This window comes from Sceloporus undulatus, chromosome 1 (genome assembly GCF_019175285.1).
Source record: "Sceloporus undulatus isolate JIND9_A2432 ecotype Alabama chromosome 1, SceUnd_v1.1, whole genome shotgun sequence".
NCBI lineage: Eukaryota > Metazoa > Chordata > Lepidosauria > Squamata > Phrynosomatidae > Sceloporus > Sceloporus undulatus.
The window spans coordinates 315192062-315211260 of record NC_056522.1 but is presented as its reverse complement, the minus strand read 5'-3'; the positions used below and the strand labels follow the sequence as shown (position 1 = coordinate 315211260).

Sequence of the window (19199 nt, the reverse complement as noted above, 5' to 3'; positions counted from 1 at the left end):
TTTAGTGGGCGGGTATCTATTAAGGGAAGGCCTGCTGGAAGAGATCCGTTTTAACAGCTTTTTAAAAGCTGTTGAAGGTGGTAATATGACATAATCTGGGAGCGGTTGCTGAAAAGGTCCTCTGGGCAGTTGCAGACAATCTTGTTTTCATAGGTTGCAACAAATTCCTCCCAGAGGACCTGAGTGTCCAGGGCAGATTGTATGGAAGGAAGGAGGTGGTCCTGAAGATAGGTTGGATCCAAGCCATGTAGGGCCTTATAGGTGATAACCAACACCTTGTACTGGGTCCAGAAACTGATGGGTAGTTTGTAGACAAATCCTTCTCAGGCTGATGTCATTCCCACATTTGAGCCCATTGGCTACAACTTTCTTTCTTTCTTTCCTGGAAATTCTCCCTGGACTGTCAACCAATGGCTCTTGGATCAGCACCAGTCCTGGGCTCACTACTCTGAACAGCACTCTCTGTCCTATCGTCTATCATGGCTGTCTGGAAAATAATTAGGCTTAGTTATTTATATAAATAAACATAAGTTTCTGTTTGTCATTATAATCAAATTTAGAGACATATGGAGTTGATCTGAATTAAAATATGGCCCTGAGAGTCCATCCCATCATTTTTTGCTTTAAAATTTCACCAGATTTGCATGGCATATTTGCAGTGGTCTGGCTTAATTTGCAGGCAACCTGATGTGCACACAGTTCACTTGAGGGGGACATTGCCATTATTTCTTCTCTGATCCAGCTTGGCTCTTCTTTGGTTCTGGCATTAATTTTGCATGAAGCCCCTTCTCCTTGCTGTGAAGGAAAGACAGCTGAAGACAGAGAGGGATGTGTGAGAGAGAGAGAGAGGGAGATAATTTATATACAATATAAAACGTGTGTTTGAATATATTCCTTCAACTCTCTGCCTCCAGACTTGCTTTTTAGCCGCCCAGGGGGATCAGTTTCATTCCCACTCACCCTGTTCCCTTGCCCACCATAGCTCTGCTCACAAGGCCTCCCCTTCCTCTTCCTTGGCAAAGAAGCACCAGAGGAAACTCTCCCCCTTCTCCTTCCCCTCCCCCTGGCTATCTAAGGAGGCACACTTATTAAATGTGCAGATGACACCAAATTAGGAGGAATAGCTAATACTCCAGAGGACAGGATCAAAATTCAAAATGACCTGAATAGAATAGAAAGCTGGGCCAAAGCTAACAAAATGAATTCCAACACGTAGAAATGTAAGGTACTGCACTTAGCGTGGAAAAATGAAATCCGTAGATATAAGATGAGGAACACCTGGCTTGAGAACAGTATGTGTGAAAGGGATCTGGGAGTCCAAGTAGACCACAAGTTGAACATGAGTCAACAGTGTGAAGCAGCAGCTAAAAAGGCCAATGTGATTCTAGGCTGCATCAATAAAAGTATAGCCTCTAGATCAAGAGAAGTAATAGTGCCACTGTATTCTGCTTTGGTCAGGCCCCATCTGGAATATTGTGTCCAGTTCTGGGCACCACAATTCAGAAAGGACATTGAGAAACTGGAGCGTGTCCAAAGGAGGACGACTAAAATGGTGAAGGGTCTGGAAACCATGCCCTATGAGGAACGACTTAGGGAGCTGGGGATGTTTAGCCTGGAGAAAAGAAGGTTAAGAGGTGATATGATAGCCCTGTTTAAATACTTGAAGGGGAAGGGCTCTGCTCTGGGCCCCACAACATACTCCAACTCCCAGAATTCCATAGCAAAGAGCCAGAAAAGAGTTAAAGCGGTGCCAAAACGAGATATTTCTCCAGTGTGGATGCAGCCTAAGGCTTCAGTCTACTTCCACCAAATGCTTTGAGACACATTGAAGAAGCCAGAGGAGGAGCTTCGGAAGCTTGAAGCGTGTATTTTGTGCTCTTTGCTCGGCGTCATGAAAGGCTTCGCTGTTTTGGGACCTTTGGGTGTTTATGTTGTTGATCCCGAACCTCCCCCTCCCTCCCGTTGCCTAGCGACGTGGAGTGGCAAGTACGCATGCGCAAAATCCCTTCCACTCGTCGCTCTAGGCGGCCGCTCTGTGGTCCGGTGACGTCATAACCCCGCGCGGAGGTAGGGCAGGCGCGCCAGGTGAAGCCGGAAACATGGCGGCGGTGGATATACGAGGTACTGAGCTGGTCCTTGTTTTCGCCATTATGTGGCTCCTGCTCTCGACTAGCAAGGGCCCCTTGAACGCTCCCGGGCTTCTCTGGCTGTGTCTCCCTTTGGCTGCAATTCAGGCTGATCAGGAGCCCTGCGGTGGCTTTGGGGAAAAGGGAAGGGATGGTGCCCTGGAGGGAAGCCTTGGGAGAGCTGAATTCAAAACGCAGTAGAACCAGGTTTTATAAAAGCAGGGCGCCTCACCGCAAAGCAGGGGAACCAGGCATCGCAAAATGGAGGCCTTGCAGAAAAATGGAAGGCCTTACAAAGCTTTAAAAGACTCATATTAATGTAAATCTGTTCTTCTTAGGGATACTCAAAATCCTCCTGGACAGGAGGCTGAAGTGGAGGCCATGTCCTGGAAAAGGAGGACCGAGTCTGGTCACCTTGAGCTTATAAAACTAAGATAGGTGTACACAATATTGTGTGTGTGTGTGTGTGTGCGTGCACATAGACCCAAATCAATAGAAGTGTAGTGTCTAGATCAAGGGAAGTATTAGTGCCACTTACGGTAGAAAAATGAAATGCACAGATATAGAATGGGGGACACCTGGCTGAACGAGACAACATGTGAAAAGGATCTAGGAGGCCAAGTAGACCACAAGTTGAACATGAGTCAACAGTGTGATGTGGCAGCTAAAAAGAACAATGCAATTTTAGGCTGCATCAATAAAAGTATAGTGTCTAGATCAAGAGAAGTAATTGTGCCACTGTATTCTGCTCTGGTCAGGCCCCACCTGGAATACTGTGTCCAGTTCTGGGCACCAAAATTCAAAAAGGACATTGAGAAACTGGAGCGTGTCCAGAGGAGGGCGACTAAAATGGTGAAAGGTCTGGAAACCTTGCCCTATGAGGAACGACTCAGGGAGCTGGGAATGTTTATCTGGAGAAGAGAAGGTTAAGAGGTGATATGATAGCCCTATTTAAATACTTGAAGGGATGTCATATTGAGGAGGGAGCAAGTTTGTTTTCCGCTGCTCCAGAGACTAGGATCCGGAATAATAGATAATAATAATAATAATAGGTTTTATTTATATACCGCCCAATCACTGGGAATCCGAGCGGTTTACAATAGAGGGGATAACAGACAGTTCCCTGCCCACAGGCTTACAATCTAAAAGACACGACACAAAAGGAGAAGGGAATGGTGAGGGGGGGAGGGAATCAATGCAAGCTAAAGGAAAAGAGATTCCACCTCAACATTAGGAGGAACTTCCTGACAGTAAGGGCTTTTCGACAGTGGAACACACTCCTTCCTCGGAGTGTAGTGGAGTCTCCTTCCTTGGAAGTCTTTAAACAGAGGCTGGATGGCCATCTGTCGAGGACACCTTGATTGAGAGTTCCTGCATGGCAGAATGGGGTTGGACTGTGTGGCCCTTGGGGTCTCTTCCAACTCTATGATTCTATGAAACAGCTAAAATGCAAGAATAGATACTAGGCTGGGCACAGCATTAACCTTACGTTGAAGCTGATACAGTGGGGATGGTATATATATATATAACCCCAAGAGACAAATTTTGTAGAATCAGTGACACCAAACAATTTCTCTGTCAACATAACATTTCTCAAATATAATCCAGTATAGCTGTTTCAGAAAGTACAAGATACCTTAGCTGTTTCTCTGCTTAATATAATGCTGTTTACTGAGGAGTTTTATCACAGGAAGGGGATCGGGAGTTTATCCTGTGAATATCCCAGAAAAATTGAGTAATTACGCAAAACATTTCACACAACGTTGCACAAAAACCGCCATTAAAGTGGTCACAAACAAGCATTAATGCACATCTTTTTACTTTTGGGATTTCAGTGACAGTGCATTTCAAATTTCACTTTATTTGCGCAATTGCTTGTGATAATCATGCACACAATTACTCACCATTTTCACTTTATTTGTAGGATGCTTTAAATGTGCTTTAATCTCTCTTTAATGCCGAAATTAGCTCCAGTGTAATAAACCCCTAAATCACCTTTAATGGAGCCATAATCATACTGCCTGGTTTGATTCTTTTGTTATCACTTGAAATTATTACTACAGTGGGAAGCCGTGCCGGAAGGAGCAGCACCATGCACTGGAAAAAGCAATGGCAGTGTGCCATTCTGGGCATGAGCCCCATTCACTTAAATGGGGCTTGAGCATCCACGTTTTTCCCCATATGCTGGGGTCTGGGGGTCCGGAACGGATCCCCTGCGTAAGGGAAGGGATGACTGTACTGTGTTGCCAACCTAAGCATACTTTCCTGGAAGTTTGTCCCACTGAATTCAGCGATACTTAATTTCTGAGTACGGTATGTTCCAAGAGGGTGCCGTTGTTAGCCTTGCCCTGTTAAGTAGATTGGTTTGAACTGTACTTTTCTAAAAAATGCCAAATATTAATCTCAATACTGGGATTAAGAATTTACTTGCCATTAAAGCAGTTCCAGCACAAACAGGTGCAAATAGTGTGTGCTTGCCAGTAATGGGGTTCGGCTGTTTCCCTGGTCAGTTATGTGGTATGCTCATTCACTGAAACATAAAGTTGGTAGTTAAGAGCATGTTTCATTGTTGTCATTTGTTAAGAATGCCATGTATATTTCTCTTAAGAGTTGAAACTCAGTAATTCTCACTTGTGCCTTCCTAAATTTCAAAGCTTCTGTCAGTTAATGTGCTATATAAATGGCTGCTGCTGAATATTGTTCATAAACTACAGTTAAGTGAGGAGTACTTGGACAGTGAAGAAAATTGATGGGAAAAAAATCAGCTCATTTGAAGTGAAATGCTGGAGGAGAGTTCTGTTGATAACTTAGGCGGGGTACACACCACCAGAAAGAGGCACATCCCCGGCGCCTCTCTTTGCTCCGCAGGAGCGCCACAGCAACCAAATTGCGCAGCGCTCCTGCGCAGCAAAAAAAGAGCGCTGGGAAGCAGCTCCTTTTTGCGGTGCACTTCTGCTGCCCCAAAGCGCAAGTGACGTCACAGAGATGTCGCAGCTGCACCGCCCCGTTTGGAGGCGGCACAGCTGCAGCGTCACCGTTACGCGCTGCATCTGGTGGGTGTGCTGCAGCTGCAGCAACCTCATCACGTGCAAGGGTTACCGGCTGTGTGGGTGCTCCACCCACCAGGCAAGCCTTGCATGTGACAAGGGCGCCTCAAAGGCCCGTCTAGATCTGGAAAATCGCAGAAAAACATCTGGACTGGAATGCTATTGGTGCAGTATTCTAGTGTAGGCAGTGAGAGTAAGACAGAAAAACCCCACACATGAGCCATGAAGAGAGAAATGCACGTTTGGAGTTTACAAATTATTGGACTGTAATAGCTATTGTACTTGGAAAGCTTTATCTGACGCCTTTGAAACAGATAATTTAGGGCCCAAACAGGCAAATAAAGGTTTCACTGGCCAATAAAGGTATCAGTGATGGATTTTTGTTTGTATTTTTTTTAAAGTGACACCACACAAAGTTCTTTGCTTGTGTCATAGTAAGGGCCCGAACAGACAGGCCAAAATAAAGCTGCTTCGGGTCTCTTTGGAGGTCTGCTCTTTAAGGCCTGGTACACACAGGCGGCGAAACGCTGCTCTGCTTTGCTATGCAGCAGCCACCACATGCTGTTGGACAGATGTGCACTAAAAATGGAGTTAATCTAGGCGGCTCCTTTTTTGCGGCGTCATAAGGGCTGAGATGCAGCCCTATGATGCCACTTCTGCCAAGAGGCGTCTGTACGCAACACCACAGCTGTGCACTTGTGATGCCTGCTGTGTGGATGGGCACACGCACCTGTGACGTCACTAGGGCTGGGCGTATCTGGACACCCAACCCTATCGAGTCCTAATATCGCTGCAACATGCCTGTCTGTACCGGGCCTAAATGATGCATGAGTCCTAAGAGTTTGGAAGTTGTGCCAAAGCCACGCTCCAGTCCTAAGGAGTGGAGCGCAGCCTTGGCACAACTTCTGGCCTCTTAAGATGCTTGTGTCATTTACCTCCAAAGAGACAAGAAACAGCTTTATTTTGGCCTGTCTGTCAGGCCTTTACTATTACATATGCAAATACCTTTGTGTGGTGTCACTTAAAAAATACAAACAAAAATCCATCAGTGATATCTTTCCTGTAGGCTTCCAGAAGTGACATTTCCCCCCTTCTCAGCTAGAAAAGGGTGAGTTGGGTCAATCGGAATGGCTGAGGGCTACAAAAGCAGCCACGGAGCAGCATGGGATCCTAAGGATATATTTTGTCTATCACTGCTTAGGGGATTGGAGTAGAAGTGTCCAACTGTGTCGTATGTTTAACTAATGTATTAATTTTGTAAAAGAATAATAACTACATTTTTGATGCTAGGACACTTGTTTGAGATAATGGTTTTTGAGTTATATATTACTTAGATTTGCAGACGCTACTTCAAGACTTAAGGTATCATAACCAGAATTAATTCTCTTAGGAAATTGCATTTGATGCTGATGTTTTGTGGGTGTAATGGTAATTTGACCCTGAATTACCTGTTCCTCTAAAGGAGCCTATGGTTCCTGTGGCTTTTTGCAATGCTCTGTCTGTGAATATTTTCCAGTACTTGAAGATCTACAGGCAACTTCCCATTTTATTAACTAATTTTGTGGGAGAGATTTTACCGGTTGCTCAGTAACATGAGGTGTTCTCCTTTTCTTGCATGGCAGTTGAAGTTGTAGGAGTGATGTTTGGAAATGTTCCTGTATTTTTTCCAATTTGTAATATGGGTAGCAACCCACATTTAATACATATGGCTAAAGAATAAAGTCAGAGAAGAATTTAACCAAAGCTGTGTCATTTTGCATGTTTCTGGCGGGTTATAGACCGCCGCTTTGAGGCGGTCTGCTGCCGCCGCCGTTTGCTCTGTAAGGGAGCCGCCGCAGCCACACTGCGCGGCTCCCTTGCGGAGCAAAAAAGAAGCTCCAAAATGGAGCTTCTTTAAGCGGCGCCTCTATGACGTCGCGAGGCGCCAGGGGCAGACTTGCGACGTCATAGACGCCGCGACACGTGCGGATGCACAGCGTCCGATACGTAAACATGTCGGCCCCCATGTGGAAGGGGCGCCGCCATGTTGTAAGTATGGAATACGTACTAGGGTTAGGGGGGTGCGGAAGCACCACCCCTTCCTAACCCTAATACGTATTCCATACGTATTTTTTGGCACTTTGTAACCCACCTCTGTATCTTTAATACCTGTGTTTATTTCAATCATTATTTTATAAAGAGTGAAAAATATTATGCTGAGGGGGAAAAACAACAACTCTCTACCTGTATAGAAGCAGAGCAGAACACATTTACATAGTAATAAGGCTGTCCCTTTGCTTGCTTCCTTTTTATGCAAGAGTTCGAAAGGAGCAGATTATTGATGCAGCATATGCATTATTCATAGCCCTATTTATGCTGCATTAATCATGGTTTCCAAAGCATCTGGGTTTTGCTTCCTAAAAGATTTTTGGAACAATGTGTTCATATTTTATGCTGCCATATATCACAGCTGAGTTTGCATTACTTGTTCACTCAAAACTTCCTCTCCAGACATACATCCCCATTAGAGTTGTTGCAGTGGGAGTTCTGGGCTTGAGAGAACTGATGGGCCAGCACTTTATGTACCTGTATTCTTTCTCATACCTTTTTGTCTTGTAAGATGGATGCGAAATTTCCTGCATTAGAGTGACGTTCAAGATTTCCACTGTGGTTTAAAATTGCTGAGCTTCCAGTTCCTTTTAAGCTTTCTGTTTCCTCAATTGTTCTTTCTTAAGTGCTTAGAAATACAGGGTTGCTTGTTATTGCCTTGCTACATGTCCTCTATGCTGGCTGGGTCTAGGGTCTGTTCAGCATATGAGAGTGTTTATTACTCCTCTTACACTTTTCCTCTTTTAAAAGAAATAGTCTTTTCACTGAAGCTTCTAAGGAGTTTGCCAGCATTTGAATACAGTACTGTAAATACTCGGTTATAAGTCTAGAAATTTTAGTCAAAAAATGACTCAAAAAGCCTGATTCGACTTATCCACGGGTCATTGTAAGTAAATACTGTACTTAACTCATCCTCTGGTGAAGCAAGTGTGTAATCTGTCCTGGAAGCACTGATCCCCCCCTTCTCATCCATCCAGCCTTTAGTCTGAGCACAAAGAGTTCTTCGGCATTGTTTTTCTTTGCATCATCATTTAAATTTTACCCTCACTTATACATGGGACATATCAAAATGCATAATTTTGGCCCCAAAACCTGCCCTCGACTTATACATGAGGTCAACTGATTGTCAAGTATATACGGTAGATACATCTTTACAGTAAAGCTCTTTGGAGACTCTGCTTAGTAGTGGTCCGTGCCCTTATGAAGCTCATCACTTTTGCCACTTCACTGTATACTTTTCTCTCACATGTCCTTCCGCCTTCCTGTAAATTTGCTTACACCTTTGATTGGTTTTGTGTTCTTTCCACCCTTTCAGTGTATCTGCTTAATATTGTCCTGTTTCCAAATCACTATATCCTAGGGGCAGGAAGGTTGTTTGATGTTCTGCTGAAGGTTGCAGATTTTCCTATCCTTCAAGAATATTAGCAGCAAGATTGATTTGATCTGAATTAAATTGACTTAGATCCTGATTTAAATAGTTTCTCCAAAGGACTCAGTTTTAATTATTTAAATTATGATTTAAATCATTCATCTGAGGAAGTAGGCTGAAGTCTATGAAAGCTCATGCCACCAGCTTTTTTCTTTCAGTTAGTCTCAAAGGTGCTACAAGATCCCTTTGCATACAGTTTAAATCACTAGTGAGGAAAACTATAATAATGTTTTTTTAAAAAATAGAGGTACATTATTGTTAAATATAACCTCAGTAATACTCAAAGATGTAGGTCTGATTAGAAGTCAAGTATATGTTAAGCAATTATTCTGATTTTTTTCAGATAATTTACAGTTCATCAAAATTGGAATCACTTATATATATATATATCCAGCCTCCTCCTCCTCTTCCTCCTCCTCCTCTTCATTCAGATCTGCTCCACGTCCCTAATTTTTCTCTTCATTGGCCTTCTCTGTCTTTGCAATTAGACAAGGCAGAAATAACGATAGTGAGTGTGAAATCATGTATACCTGCAAAAAGGACTGACAGTTTACTTCCCAGTTTCATAAACCGAAGCTGACATAATTATGTGATACAGACATTCTGTAATTCATCATAGCTTTGACCTATATTCCTTTTTACTGATTATTTTAAGAGAATTTTGAAATCTGAATTAAATTTTAAACATTTATTTTTTTAAAAATGGTTTGAGGGGTTTCACTTATCATTTTGTTACCTTTCTTCCATGAGCTAAAGGAATGGCATTTTGGTACACAGGGCATGTTGCAGGGCTCTCCAAGCCACACACTCAAATTCCTAAAAATGAAAATTGGTGTCCAGTTGCTTCTGTTTTTGATTATTAATGTTGAAGTTTTTGATGATATTAACGTACTCTGGGCACTTCCAGTTTAATGCAGGCTACAGCTGGTACTGGGTATGAAAATTGACCTCCCTGTTAGGGTTGAATCCCACTGCTGGAGAAAGGTGGGGTATAAATCTTGGGAATAAATTACTAAATAAATAGGGTTGCTCCCCTTTGCTTTAAGGTGTATTTAAGCTTATATTTTATTTAGAAGAAAGTTAAATTTTATATTGTAGACACACTGTTTCTGGAGTTTTAACTTTCTTATTTATTGTTGTGTGATGTCAGAAATCTTTGCTCTTAACAAAAAACATCTAAGGTACAGTATTTAATAATGATCTAGTTGTGTAAGTTATGCTTTGCAAGATGTGGATATTTCAGGTAGGCTGAATTAAAGTAAGTCTCTGAACTACACTGTTTTATGTATAGTTAAATAAGTGTTTAACTTGAGAATAACTTGCTGTTCTTGTGCTAAATACTTTTTTCCTCTCTCCTCCCGCTAATGCCTAGATAACCTCCTGGGAATTTCTTGGGTTGACAGCTCATGGATTCCAATATTAAATAGTGGGTGTGTATTGGACTATTTCTCAGAGCGCAGTAACCCCTTCTATGATCGAACGTGTAACAATGAAATGGTCAAGATGCAAAGGCTAACTTTGGACCACTTGAAGTAAGTTACTGCAACACATATGTAATGGTAATCTTATAAAGCTGTTTGTAGGATGTAATCATATACTCACTTAACAGAGTAAGGGAGTAAACAGACTGGCATGAAAAGCTGGCTTCCAGCTGACTTGAGGGCATGGCATACAGATTCCACACACTCCCAAGACACCCGGAGGTTGCGCCAGTGCTTAGCCGTGGGCTGCCTTCCAGGCACTCCATGGTGCAGCATCTCTTTGCCATCGGAACAGCTTGAAGCCGCCCGTGGGCTGCAACGGGGTGAAAATAGCTGCCTTTTTGCTGGCCCAAAAAAGAAGCAGCTCTTTGCCTCTCCTTTTTTGGCCAGCTGCAAAGTGGATCGGGGCTGTGGTGTGTGTTCACTGCAGCCCCAATTTGTCTTCAGAAAGGGTGGCTTCAAGCTGTCACTTCAGAACTGTCTGTTGCAGACCTAACTGTGATTAAATGCAGTAGGATTTATGTCATGAGAGTGGAACACACAGGCATGAAAGAACAGCCCAAGTTCACTCTGTCCAGAAGCAGATCAGAACCCCACTGTCCATATGGCCTGCTCCCAAGGCACGTACTGGACACAGAGCCGACTGGCGCCTTCAGGAGTCAGACTATGCCAGTTCCTTTTTGCTCCTGTCCTAAGGACCAGAGCGTGGCTTTGGAATGGCTTCTGGCTGCTTTGGAGGTGTGCATCGTTTAAACAGCAAGCCTCCAAAGCGTCCAGATGTCACTTAATTTGGCCTGTCTGTTCGGGCCCACAGACATATATAGGGGTTACACTGTCAGAACTGTACCTAACAGCTTCTGTGAAGGATTCATACTGCCAACATCTGTGATAATAAACTTAGGGATCATTTGGAATTCTACTTTTTTCTCCATTTTCCTGGTTTGTCTTGAGTTTGACTGCATATGTCTTCAGGTTGACTTTTAACACCAACAGAAAACAGCTTGCTTTATGTTTGATGGATGAAGTATTTGTCTTATAGGCAAAGATTATGACAGCCATTAAGACTGTTGAAAGCTGCAAAAAATATGTAAGATTATCGCCCGAATGAGTGTTTATGTGTGCTTCTTCTAGTTTATTTGCTTCTATATAAATGTATGTTTATTTTTAGGGAAAATCTATGATTGGGTATGAGCCGACAATCTGATTGTAATAGTTTCTGGAGCCTCAAAGTTGGAAAAGAAAAATAAAATCCTGGAACCATATAGGATTGGGAATGTGACATAGAATTTTAATTCTTAAATTCATCTATTTTTAGGAAGTTTTTAGAAGGACATGAAAACAAAAGAAGACTCTGGAATGCAGTTTTTGTCATTTGTTTTTAGAATATTGTAATAGGAACACATTATCAAATGTAATAGGTAGTGGATAGAATTTAAACATTAAATTAAACAGGTGAATTAAAGACATTTTATGCATTGTTTATGTTTCATTTGGGCTAATGAACTGATGGTTTATCAAGTTAGCAACCATGAGTTGACAGTTGAACAAGTTATAATTTGATAAGATAAATAGAAGTAGAATACAGTAAGTATATGAAGGAATGTATGATTGTATGTTTTTATCTTGTCTCCCCCCCCTTTAAATTAAATTATTCCTAAATATAAATGCATTTGTGTTAAATCTTATAAAATTTATTTATCAGTGTTTTTAATCTTTTCTTTTCTTTTTGGCATATGCCCTAAAAATGGTAGAGGTCAAATGGCTAAGCTGTTGTATTCCAAAAGTAATTAAAACAGTTTGTTTTTGTTATTGGCTTCATTGCGTATTACTAAGGAATTAATTACCTTTCTCTTGATTGAACAACTCTATAACTCAAATGCTTGCATACTTTAGCATTGCTAAATCGGTGCAGTAAAGTATCTTTTTAATTAGGTTGTAAATTGAAACTAGCAAATATATAACTATTGTGGAATTCCAGAGCACTTCATCACCCGTAGTATTATTATTACATAAGCCTATTGAGAAGTTCCAAATGAACAATGAATGTAGGTGAAACTTTGGAAGGGCATGCCAATGAGGCCAAGAAATGTAGTACTGTCTGTTTTTATTTTGAAACTGGTGCTCCCTAGAGGACAATTTCAGTGAACTCATTAATAAGCAGTTACCTAGAAAACTCCCTGGACCTTTATTTTTGCACATGCTGAAAATACTTAAGAATACACCTGTTATTTTCTTTCTGCATCTTCTGAAATTTTGTAATCAAGTCTTTATTGGATGTTCTTACTCAATTTGCACCTGGAATTTTTGAGTGGTATTACATATTGGGCTTCCAAACTTGCAGGAGTCCAGCAACAAATGTACTAAAACCAGCAAATCCTAACGTATTTTGAGCAAACAGCAATTCGGCTGGAGAATGCCAGAAAAGAGAGACATGCAATCTAATGATTTCTTAGATGACTTGCTCTGAAAGGTGCCACTGACTCTTATACTTGCAAGAATGTTCCATCCATGCAAAGCTTGTCCTTTCATTTATTTTGTATTTTCCAATATAGTCTTGTCCTTTTTATTTCAGTCAAATGGTTGGAGTTGAGTATATTCTTCTCCATGCACAAGAACCAATTCTTTTTATAATTCGTAAACAGCAAAGACAGAGTCCAACCCAAGGTAAGCATTCCTATTGCAGAAGAACAAAATCCTTACCTGGAATGCTCACATGTAGATTATTCACAGGGCTCAAAAAAGCACCCCTCAGCCAATGTGCATGATGTGCACAAATGCAGTGATTCTTAAGCTATCTTATGTGGAAAACCAACAGCCCCTACCTCTCAGTCTTTGGTCCTGTAGATGTTTTGGATTTCAAATCCCAGAAGCCCTGGTCAGCATGGTGAATGGTCTGAGATACTGGGAACTCTTAATTCCAAACAGTTTTAGGGCTGTTTGACAATCATTGCTCTAAAATCTGATTTCCCTTTTGTAATAATGGGATGCCCTCTTGTGGTAAAAGGCTAATAGTGCTAGTAAAACAACAACGATAACCCTGTCTACAATCATTTCCCATGTTCCCAGTTGCAAACTCTTTTTCTGTGAGCAGTGAGTTAAGCAGATTTACTCATTGTTTGGCTAGAGTGTTTTGGATGGTGCATTAAAGTTGCATTCTTTTACAGTTATTCCACTGGCTGATTACTACATTATTGCGGGAGTGATTTATCAGGCACCTGACCTTGGATCTGTTGTAAACTCTAGAGTGGTAAGTCTCTGTGGTATATGTTTTGTTAAAACAAATGAATGATCAGTGCAGTACTTTTGTTTGTTTTCTTCTTTGTCCTCAAGTCCTAGGGGAAAAGTTATGAGAAAATGTTCTTCTTGTTCCTATTACAAACATATATACTTAAGGAAAAACAGGAAGGTTTGGAGTTGCTTTGGACTACTCTGTGGTGTACAGCTTTTACATTTAAGCTGGAATATTCTGAATATCAATTCTAGTTCTCCTCTTCTGTCTGGAGAATGTTCCACAACATGGGACTGTAGCTGAGGTGGCCATTTTAGTAATTACCTCCTTTCGAACTTAGAAGGGGGAGGCATCTGGATAAAGGCCCTTAGGATGATGTATGTGTGAAATCTGTGTTTTTAAAAAAAAGTTTCTTGAGCATACTCAAGACTGCATTTTCCATTTCCCATGTCTCTTAGGAACCTTAATTATTTATCTACTGAATAAAGGTTCTAGTATAAGGGGAATGAAATGCTGCCCTCCAGATGGACTTCATTTCCCACTATGTATTACCACTGATTATGTTTGGCTAAAGCTGATAGGAATGGCAGTCTCACATCATATGGAAGGCTGCACTTGACTTAGTCTAGTTGTAGTACATTACTCTCCTTTTCCATTCCCCCTTTTCTATCACTGCCTATCTTCAAACCTGTATGCATGAAGACTGTAGTCCAAACAAGCTCAGAACAGAGTGGGACTTGGTTCTGGACGCCACTCCTCCCCATAGAAACCAAAATCTGTGTATGCTCATGCCTGTATTATTCCCAGCAGTGGCATGTGCACACAGCCGTGCCGCCATTGGGGACGAGACTTCAGGTGAAGTCCTATTGTCCCTAATGGTGGCACAGCCGCACGTGTGCTGTCACTGGGGGAAAGTGGGGGCTGTCCCTAATGGCAACCTGGCCACATGGATGCACCTCCATTGGGTACACTATGGGCTTGCCATTCATGAATAGCAAGTCCACAGATACTGAGGTCCCACTGTACCAGGTTATGTTATTTATAGAGAAAAATTGTTTTGTGAATTGGGGTGTTTTTCTGGGTAATATATTGTACAAGAAGGAAAATCACAAATTTCATGAATGTATTTTCCCAGCTAAGTGCAGTACATGGAATCCAGTCAGCTTTTGAGGAAGCTATGTCTTACTGTCGTTATCATCCTTCAAAAGGCTATTGGTGGCATTTCAAAGATCAAGAAGAACGAGGTAGGCTTACTAAACATTTTTTTACATTAACATGCATTATCTCACTTTTCTTTGGCAAAAATTCTAGTATTGGGTTCAATAGATATACTTTGCCAACATTTCTTTAATTCTGTTAGTTTCTGGTTTTTGTTTATTTGTTTTCTGTAAATAGGAATTGGAAAAGAGATTGTTTTTTTTCTCTTTCTGGTGGACAAGGCAAAAAGTTTCAATTTTCTCCTTGATCTTAGCATCTATATTATCACATTTCAATTCCTAAAATATGATCGATCCATAAATATTTTAGAAGTCTAGTGAAAAGTATGTTTAATTTTTTTAAAAAAATATTCTGATGGAATTATGACTTCTTATGATTGCTATGATTTTATTTTCAGATAAGGCCAAACCAAAAGCCAAGAAGAAGGAAGAACCAAGTTCTATTTTCCAGAGACAACGTGTGGATGCATTGCTTCTGGATCTTAGAAACAAATTCCCTCCTAAATTTGTGCAGGTATCAGTTAAGCTGCAGACTATTGCCACCAGCATGTATTCCCTTGGGTCCATTGAATTTCTGTTGTGCAGGTGATAAAAGTTAGGTTTGGAAGATGTTTTGCTATGGCTGTGTATTAACACCCATTAACCTCCTTAATTAAAAAAACTGGTTACATACATTCATATATTTGGTTAAAGATAGGGTTATTTGATGAAGTACTTTGACTTTTGTCCTTGGAAGAACTCTTGTGTGATGAAAGGCACAAGTCCAAGCCTAGTGTGTGCTGTTGCATAATACTTCAAGGACACTTCTGATGGATTGTGTTGCATGTGAAATTTTTCAAGCACCACCCCTGTAGATGAATTACAGGACAGTAAAAAGGCACAGACCATCAGAACTGTGTGTTGGACACTGCCATGCTTTCCAAGAGTGGTTGAATTTTGTCTATTGAAGTTATTAATCTGGACTGATCCCGGTCTATGTAATTTATATTTGTTTCACATATTATACATGCAAAGTGGAATGAAATTTTATATGACAAGCTGTGTCTCTATTCCAAAGTTGTGGCTGGTATCCTTCCTAGAATATTAGTCTTTGAAAACTAGAAAATCTTGCCTGTGTATGGCTGTCATTCTGTTCCATTGCAGATATGGTCATGGGTGGGTAGAATATGTGTGATAAACCAGTTTTATCTTTGTTCTCTTATTCTTTTGCTTTTCTGGAAAACAACAAAGGCTATGCCAAGTGCAGAGTATATATTTCTGACTCATGACTCACCCCCCCCTCTTTTTTTTTTTCTTTCACAGCAAAAGTCAGGAGAAAAACCCATCCCAGGTAAGAATTTAGTCAGCAGTTTTAAGTAGGGTCACATCAAGAGATTGTGTATGTTTAACTTTTGTTGAGACTCTTGGGAAAATTGGCAATGCCTAACTCCAAGGTCATCTTGTTCACTACAAGTCTGTATATATATATAAGTCTTCTGTACAGGGACTTGGAAAGAAATTCATCTAGCCATGCTTTCTCATTTCCTTATCAAAAATTTGGTTCACCTGTCAAAATATAAAATCAGAATACAGCAGTTCAAGTGATTTTTGTGTTCTGATAGTTTTGTATTGTTGTGGTAGCCTTAGGGCCTAAAGTTGGGGATCATAGCAGGATGCTTGCAAACTGGAAAGTTCAAAGGGCTTCTTTCCCCAAGGTCAGGACCATTCCTTTATAGTGCAGTTGGTGAAAATATTCTGTTCCAGCAAAAGTAGAATTGGAATCTGTTCCTGGGATGCCTCTTGTCAAATTCTACATAATTCTTTAGTAACCTGGAAAATATCCTGCAGAACTATTAGACATCTAAAACTCATTGGAATTAGTTTCATGACTTGTTTTGTTTTGTTTGTTTGCAGTGGAACAGATTAAGAAGGAGCCAGAACCAGCCCCTGAAATGGTAAAACAAGAGGAGAAGGAGACTGCCAAGATCACACAACAGAGCACTAGTACTAAGGCTCCACCAGAGAAACGGATGAGACTACAGTGACCGAAAGAACATTGTTAACTGGCATTAATTTATAAAACAAAGGGGTGTAAATTTGTAATATTACCTAAATATGTGAAGTTGTTTTCCTCTCTGAATTTTACAGACTTGTTATTTGCAAACTTTTACATATACAAGAAGGAATGGCTTCCAGTCTTAATGTTCAAGGCTGAGTTTCACATTGCTGTCTGAAATCTTCTTTTGAAACTTTGTTTGTCTGATCCATTTATCTTGCTGAAAATTCTGTTCTTATCTTTTGTAAAGCTTTGGAGTAAGCAACCTGATGTCCTCTAAAGGTATTTGGACTGTAGTTTTCAAATTTATCTTGTAGAATTCTGCTTTGGGAAATACTTTAAAAGACAACAACAACAAACAAAAACACACACACACACACACACACCCGAAACCCCAGCTCATTCCTTGATCACCTTCATCTTTTCACTCCCATAATTATGATTGTGCTATGAACAAGATAAACAGTATTGTCTGGAATCCAGCATTGGGAAGATGTGTATCTTCCATGTAGCTGTATCTTCCTAACTGTATCTCCCAGTGCTACCCCCCCCAACCCACCTTTTAAGTGATCAGTGCCTCTCCATACACATTTCTGTGTCATTTGAGAGCAGGAGGACAGAGATATGTGTAGTTGCTTTCCTGTATCTGGACTGCTGCAACAGGCATACAGAGGGACCCTCCCCCTAGGGTCCTTGGGAGGTTCTTCCAGATGATGTGCTTGTAGAGCATCCAGTTAACAGAAAATGGGACGCATCCCCTGATCCACCTATCTGTGAACAGAAACAGAAATGGCTGTGTTGGGACTGTGTCATTTAAATGGTAGATTTAGTGAGATTTTTGTCATTGTGCAGTTGATAAAGAATTCTGACCTACACAATGAACAAAAATGTAGGTTATGGTAGTGTAAGCTTGACTTGTGCTATCATAACTCACTAACAGGATGCCTGCCCTTATAATGTAGGAGTTTGTAAAGAAAGTAATAGGTAAAAGATGTTAAGTACTGATGAAAATGTATTCATATTTGCTTTATTAAATCCATGGAATTAGAATGCAGGGTGAGTTTTCACATTTTCTTTAACATCTCCTTGCCATATGTCAAAATTGGAACTTCCAGTTTCAATTTATAATGCTGCAGATCGGTACTCTTTGTGTGTGTTAATAATTCATCATGATAATGCAGAATTAAGTCTAGATTCTCTCATAGTGTTTTTCAGCTTGCATTATTTTTCTTGACTTTGGTTGACAAACAGTTAAGTCTTCCCATTCATGCTACTGCTTCTGTCAGTGGATAGGGAGAATTTTTCCTCCCCACCACCATGGTAGGGGGACCCAGTAAAATGTATTAGGGCCAGGGATTCAGAGAAGGGAATACTGGCACATAATGTTAGATTTAACTGTCCCCCCCCCCACACTGAGATTCTTATTTCTATTGATGTGGGTTTTTTTTTAAAAAAAAGTTATGCTAGTTTTGCACCGTATCATAGGCCATCTAATTATTGTCCATTTTTAATGGGCATGAAATAAGGTGCTGTTTATTCTGTCATATTTGTGACATGCATCAAACAATTGGGGAATAATAGGAAACACAATCAGTTCAGTGAGGCTGCAGTAATGTTTCATGAGGCTGGCATTCCTCCATTTATCACAGTGATATTTTCCTGAACTATATGGATATATACAGGATGCATAAAAGTGTGTTTTACACTCAATTTTTACCAGCATTATGTAAGGGCATTTTATTTAACCCTGGAGCCTGATAATTTAAGGAGATGTGAACCTGAAGAAAAAATATGCTATAATTATGTTTTCTACTGTTCAGAACTTTTCCCTCTTATGTGATTCTTTATATGGGTGGCAACAGTCTGTGTATCTGAACTTTAGTTACAGTGAAGAAACTTACTTCATAATATAGTTGGTATCTGGTTTGATTGAACAGGTGTAGGAATCAATCTTATTTTTAAATATCTTTTGTTTGGATGTCTACATTGTTGGTTTTTGTTTTTTTTCTTTTTTATTCTAAATAATACAGCTGTGTTTTTGGCAGCTTATGTTTCCTTCTCTCTATTATTCAATATCTGTATTGTATCAATGCAAAAATAAAATGTGTTTAAGCATTTTGTAAGAAATTCCATCTTCAAAACAAAATAAAGTTTGAGCCTTAAATATGATTTTAGCTGGGCTGTGCACAAATAACAAGGTAGTAAGTCATTCTTACAGTCTGCAGTTTTTGTTGTTGTTGAATACCTGTGTGAATTATTTAGAAAGATATGAAGGAAATATAGCAAAGCCTTTTATTGCCTAGCTTACAAAAAGCTATGGAATGTTTTTAAAGACATGGGAGTGACACTCCATCTGATAGTCCCGATGGCAAATCTGTATTTAGGGCAAGAAGCTACAGTTATAACAGAATACAGAGAAACAGAATGGCTCCCACTTGGCAATGAGGTCAGGCAAGGCTGCATAGTAACATCCTATTGGTTCAACTAGTATGCAGGAAATATCTTAAAAGCAGGTTTAGAGGCAGGAGGAGTGATGATAGGAGGGAG

The 19199-nt window shown here is 40.5% G+C and overlaps 1 protein-coding gene across 1 annotated transcript; it reads left to right on the top strand.

The window, feature by feature from the left end:
- The first annotated feature begins 2050 nt into the window (after positions 1-2050).
- MED6 (mediator complex subunit 6) lies at positions 2051-18821 on the top strand. Its single transcript, XM_042446022.1, has 8 exons — positions 2051-2121; positions 10063-10222; positions 12744-12835; positions 13336-13418; positions 14536-14644; positions 15016-15131; positions 15920-15947; positions 16511-18821. Exons 1-8 carry the CDS (start codon positions 2100-2102, stop codon positions 16639-16641), a joined length of 741 nt encoding a protein of 246 aa, XP_042301956.1. The 5' UTR covers positions 2051-2099; the 3' UTR covers positions 16642-18821.
- Positions 18822-19199: the final 378 nt, after the last annotated feature.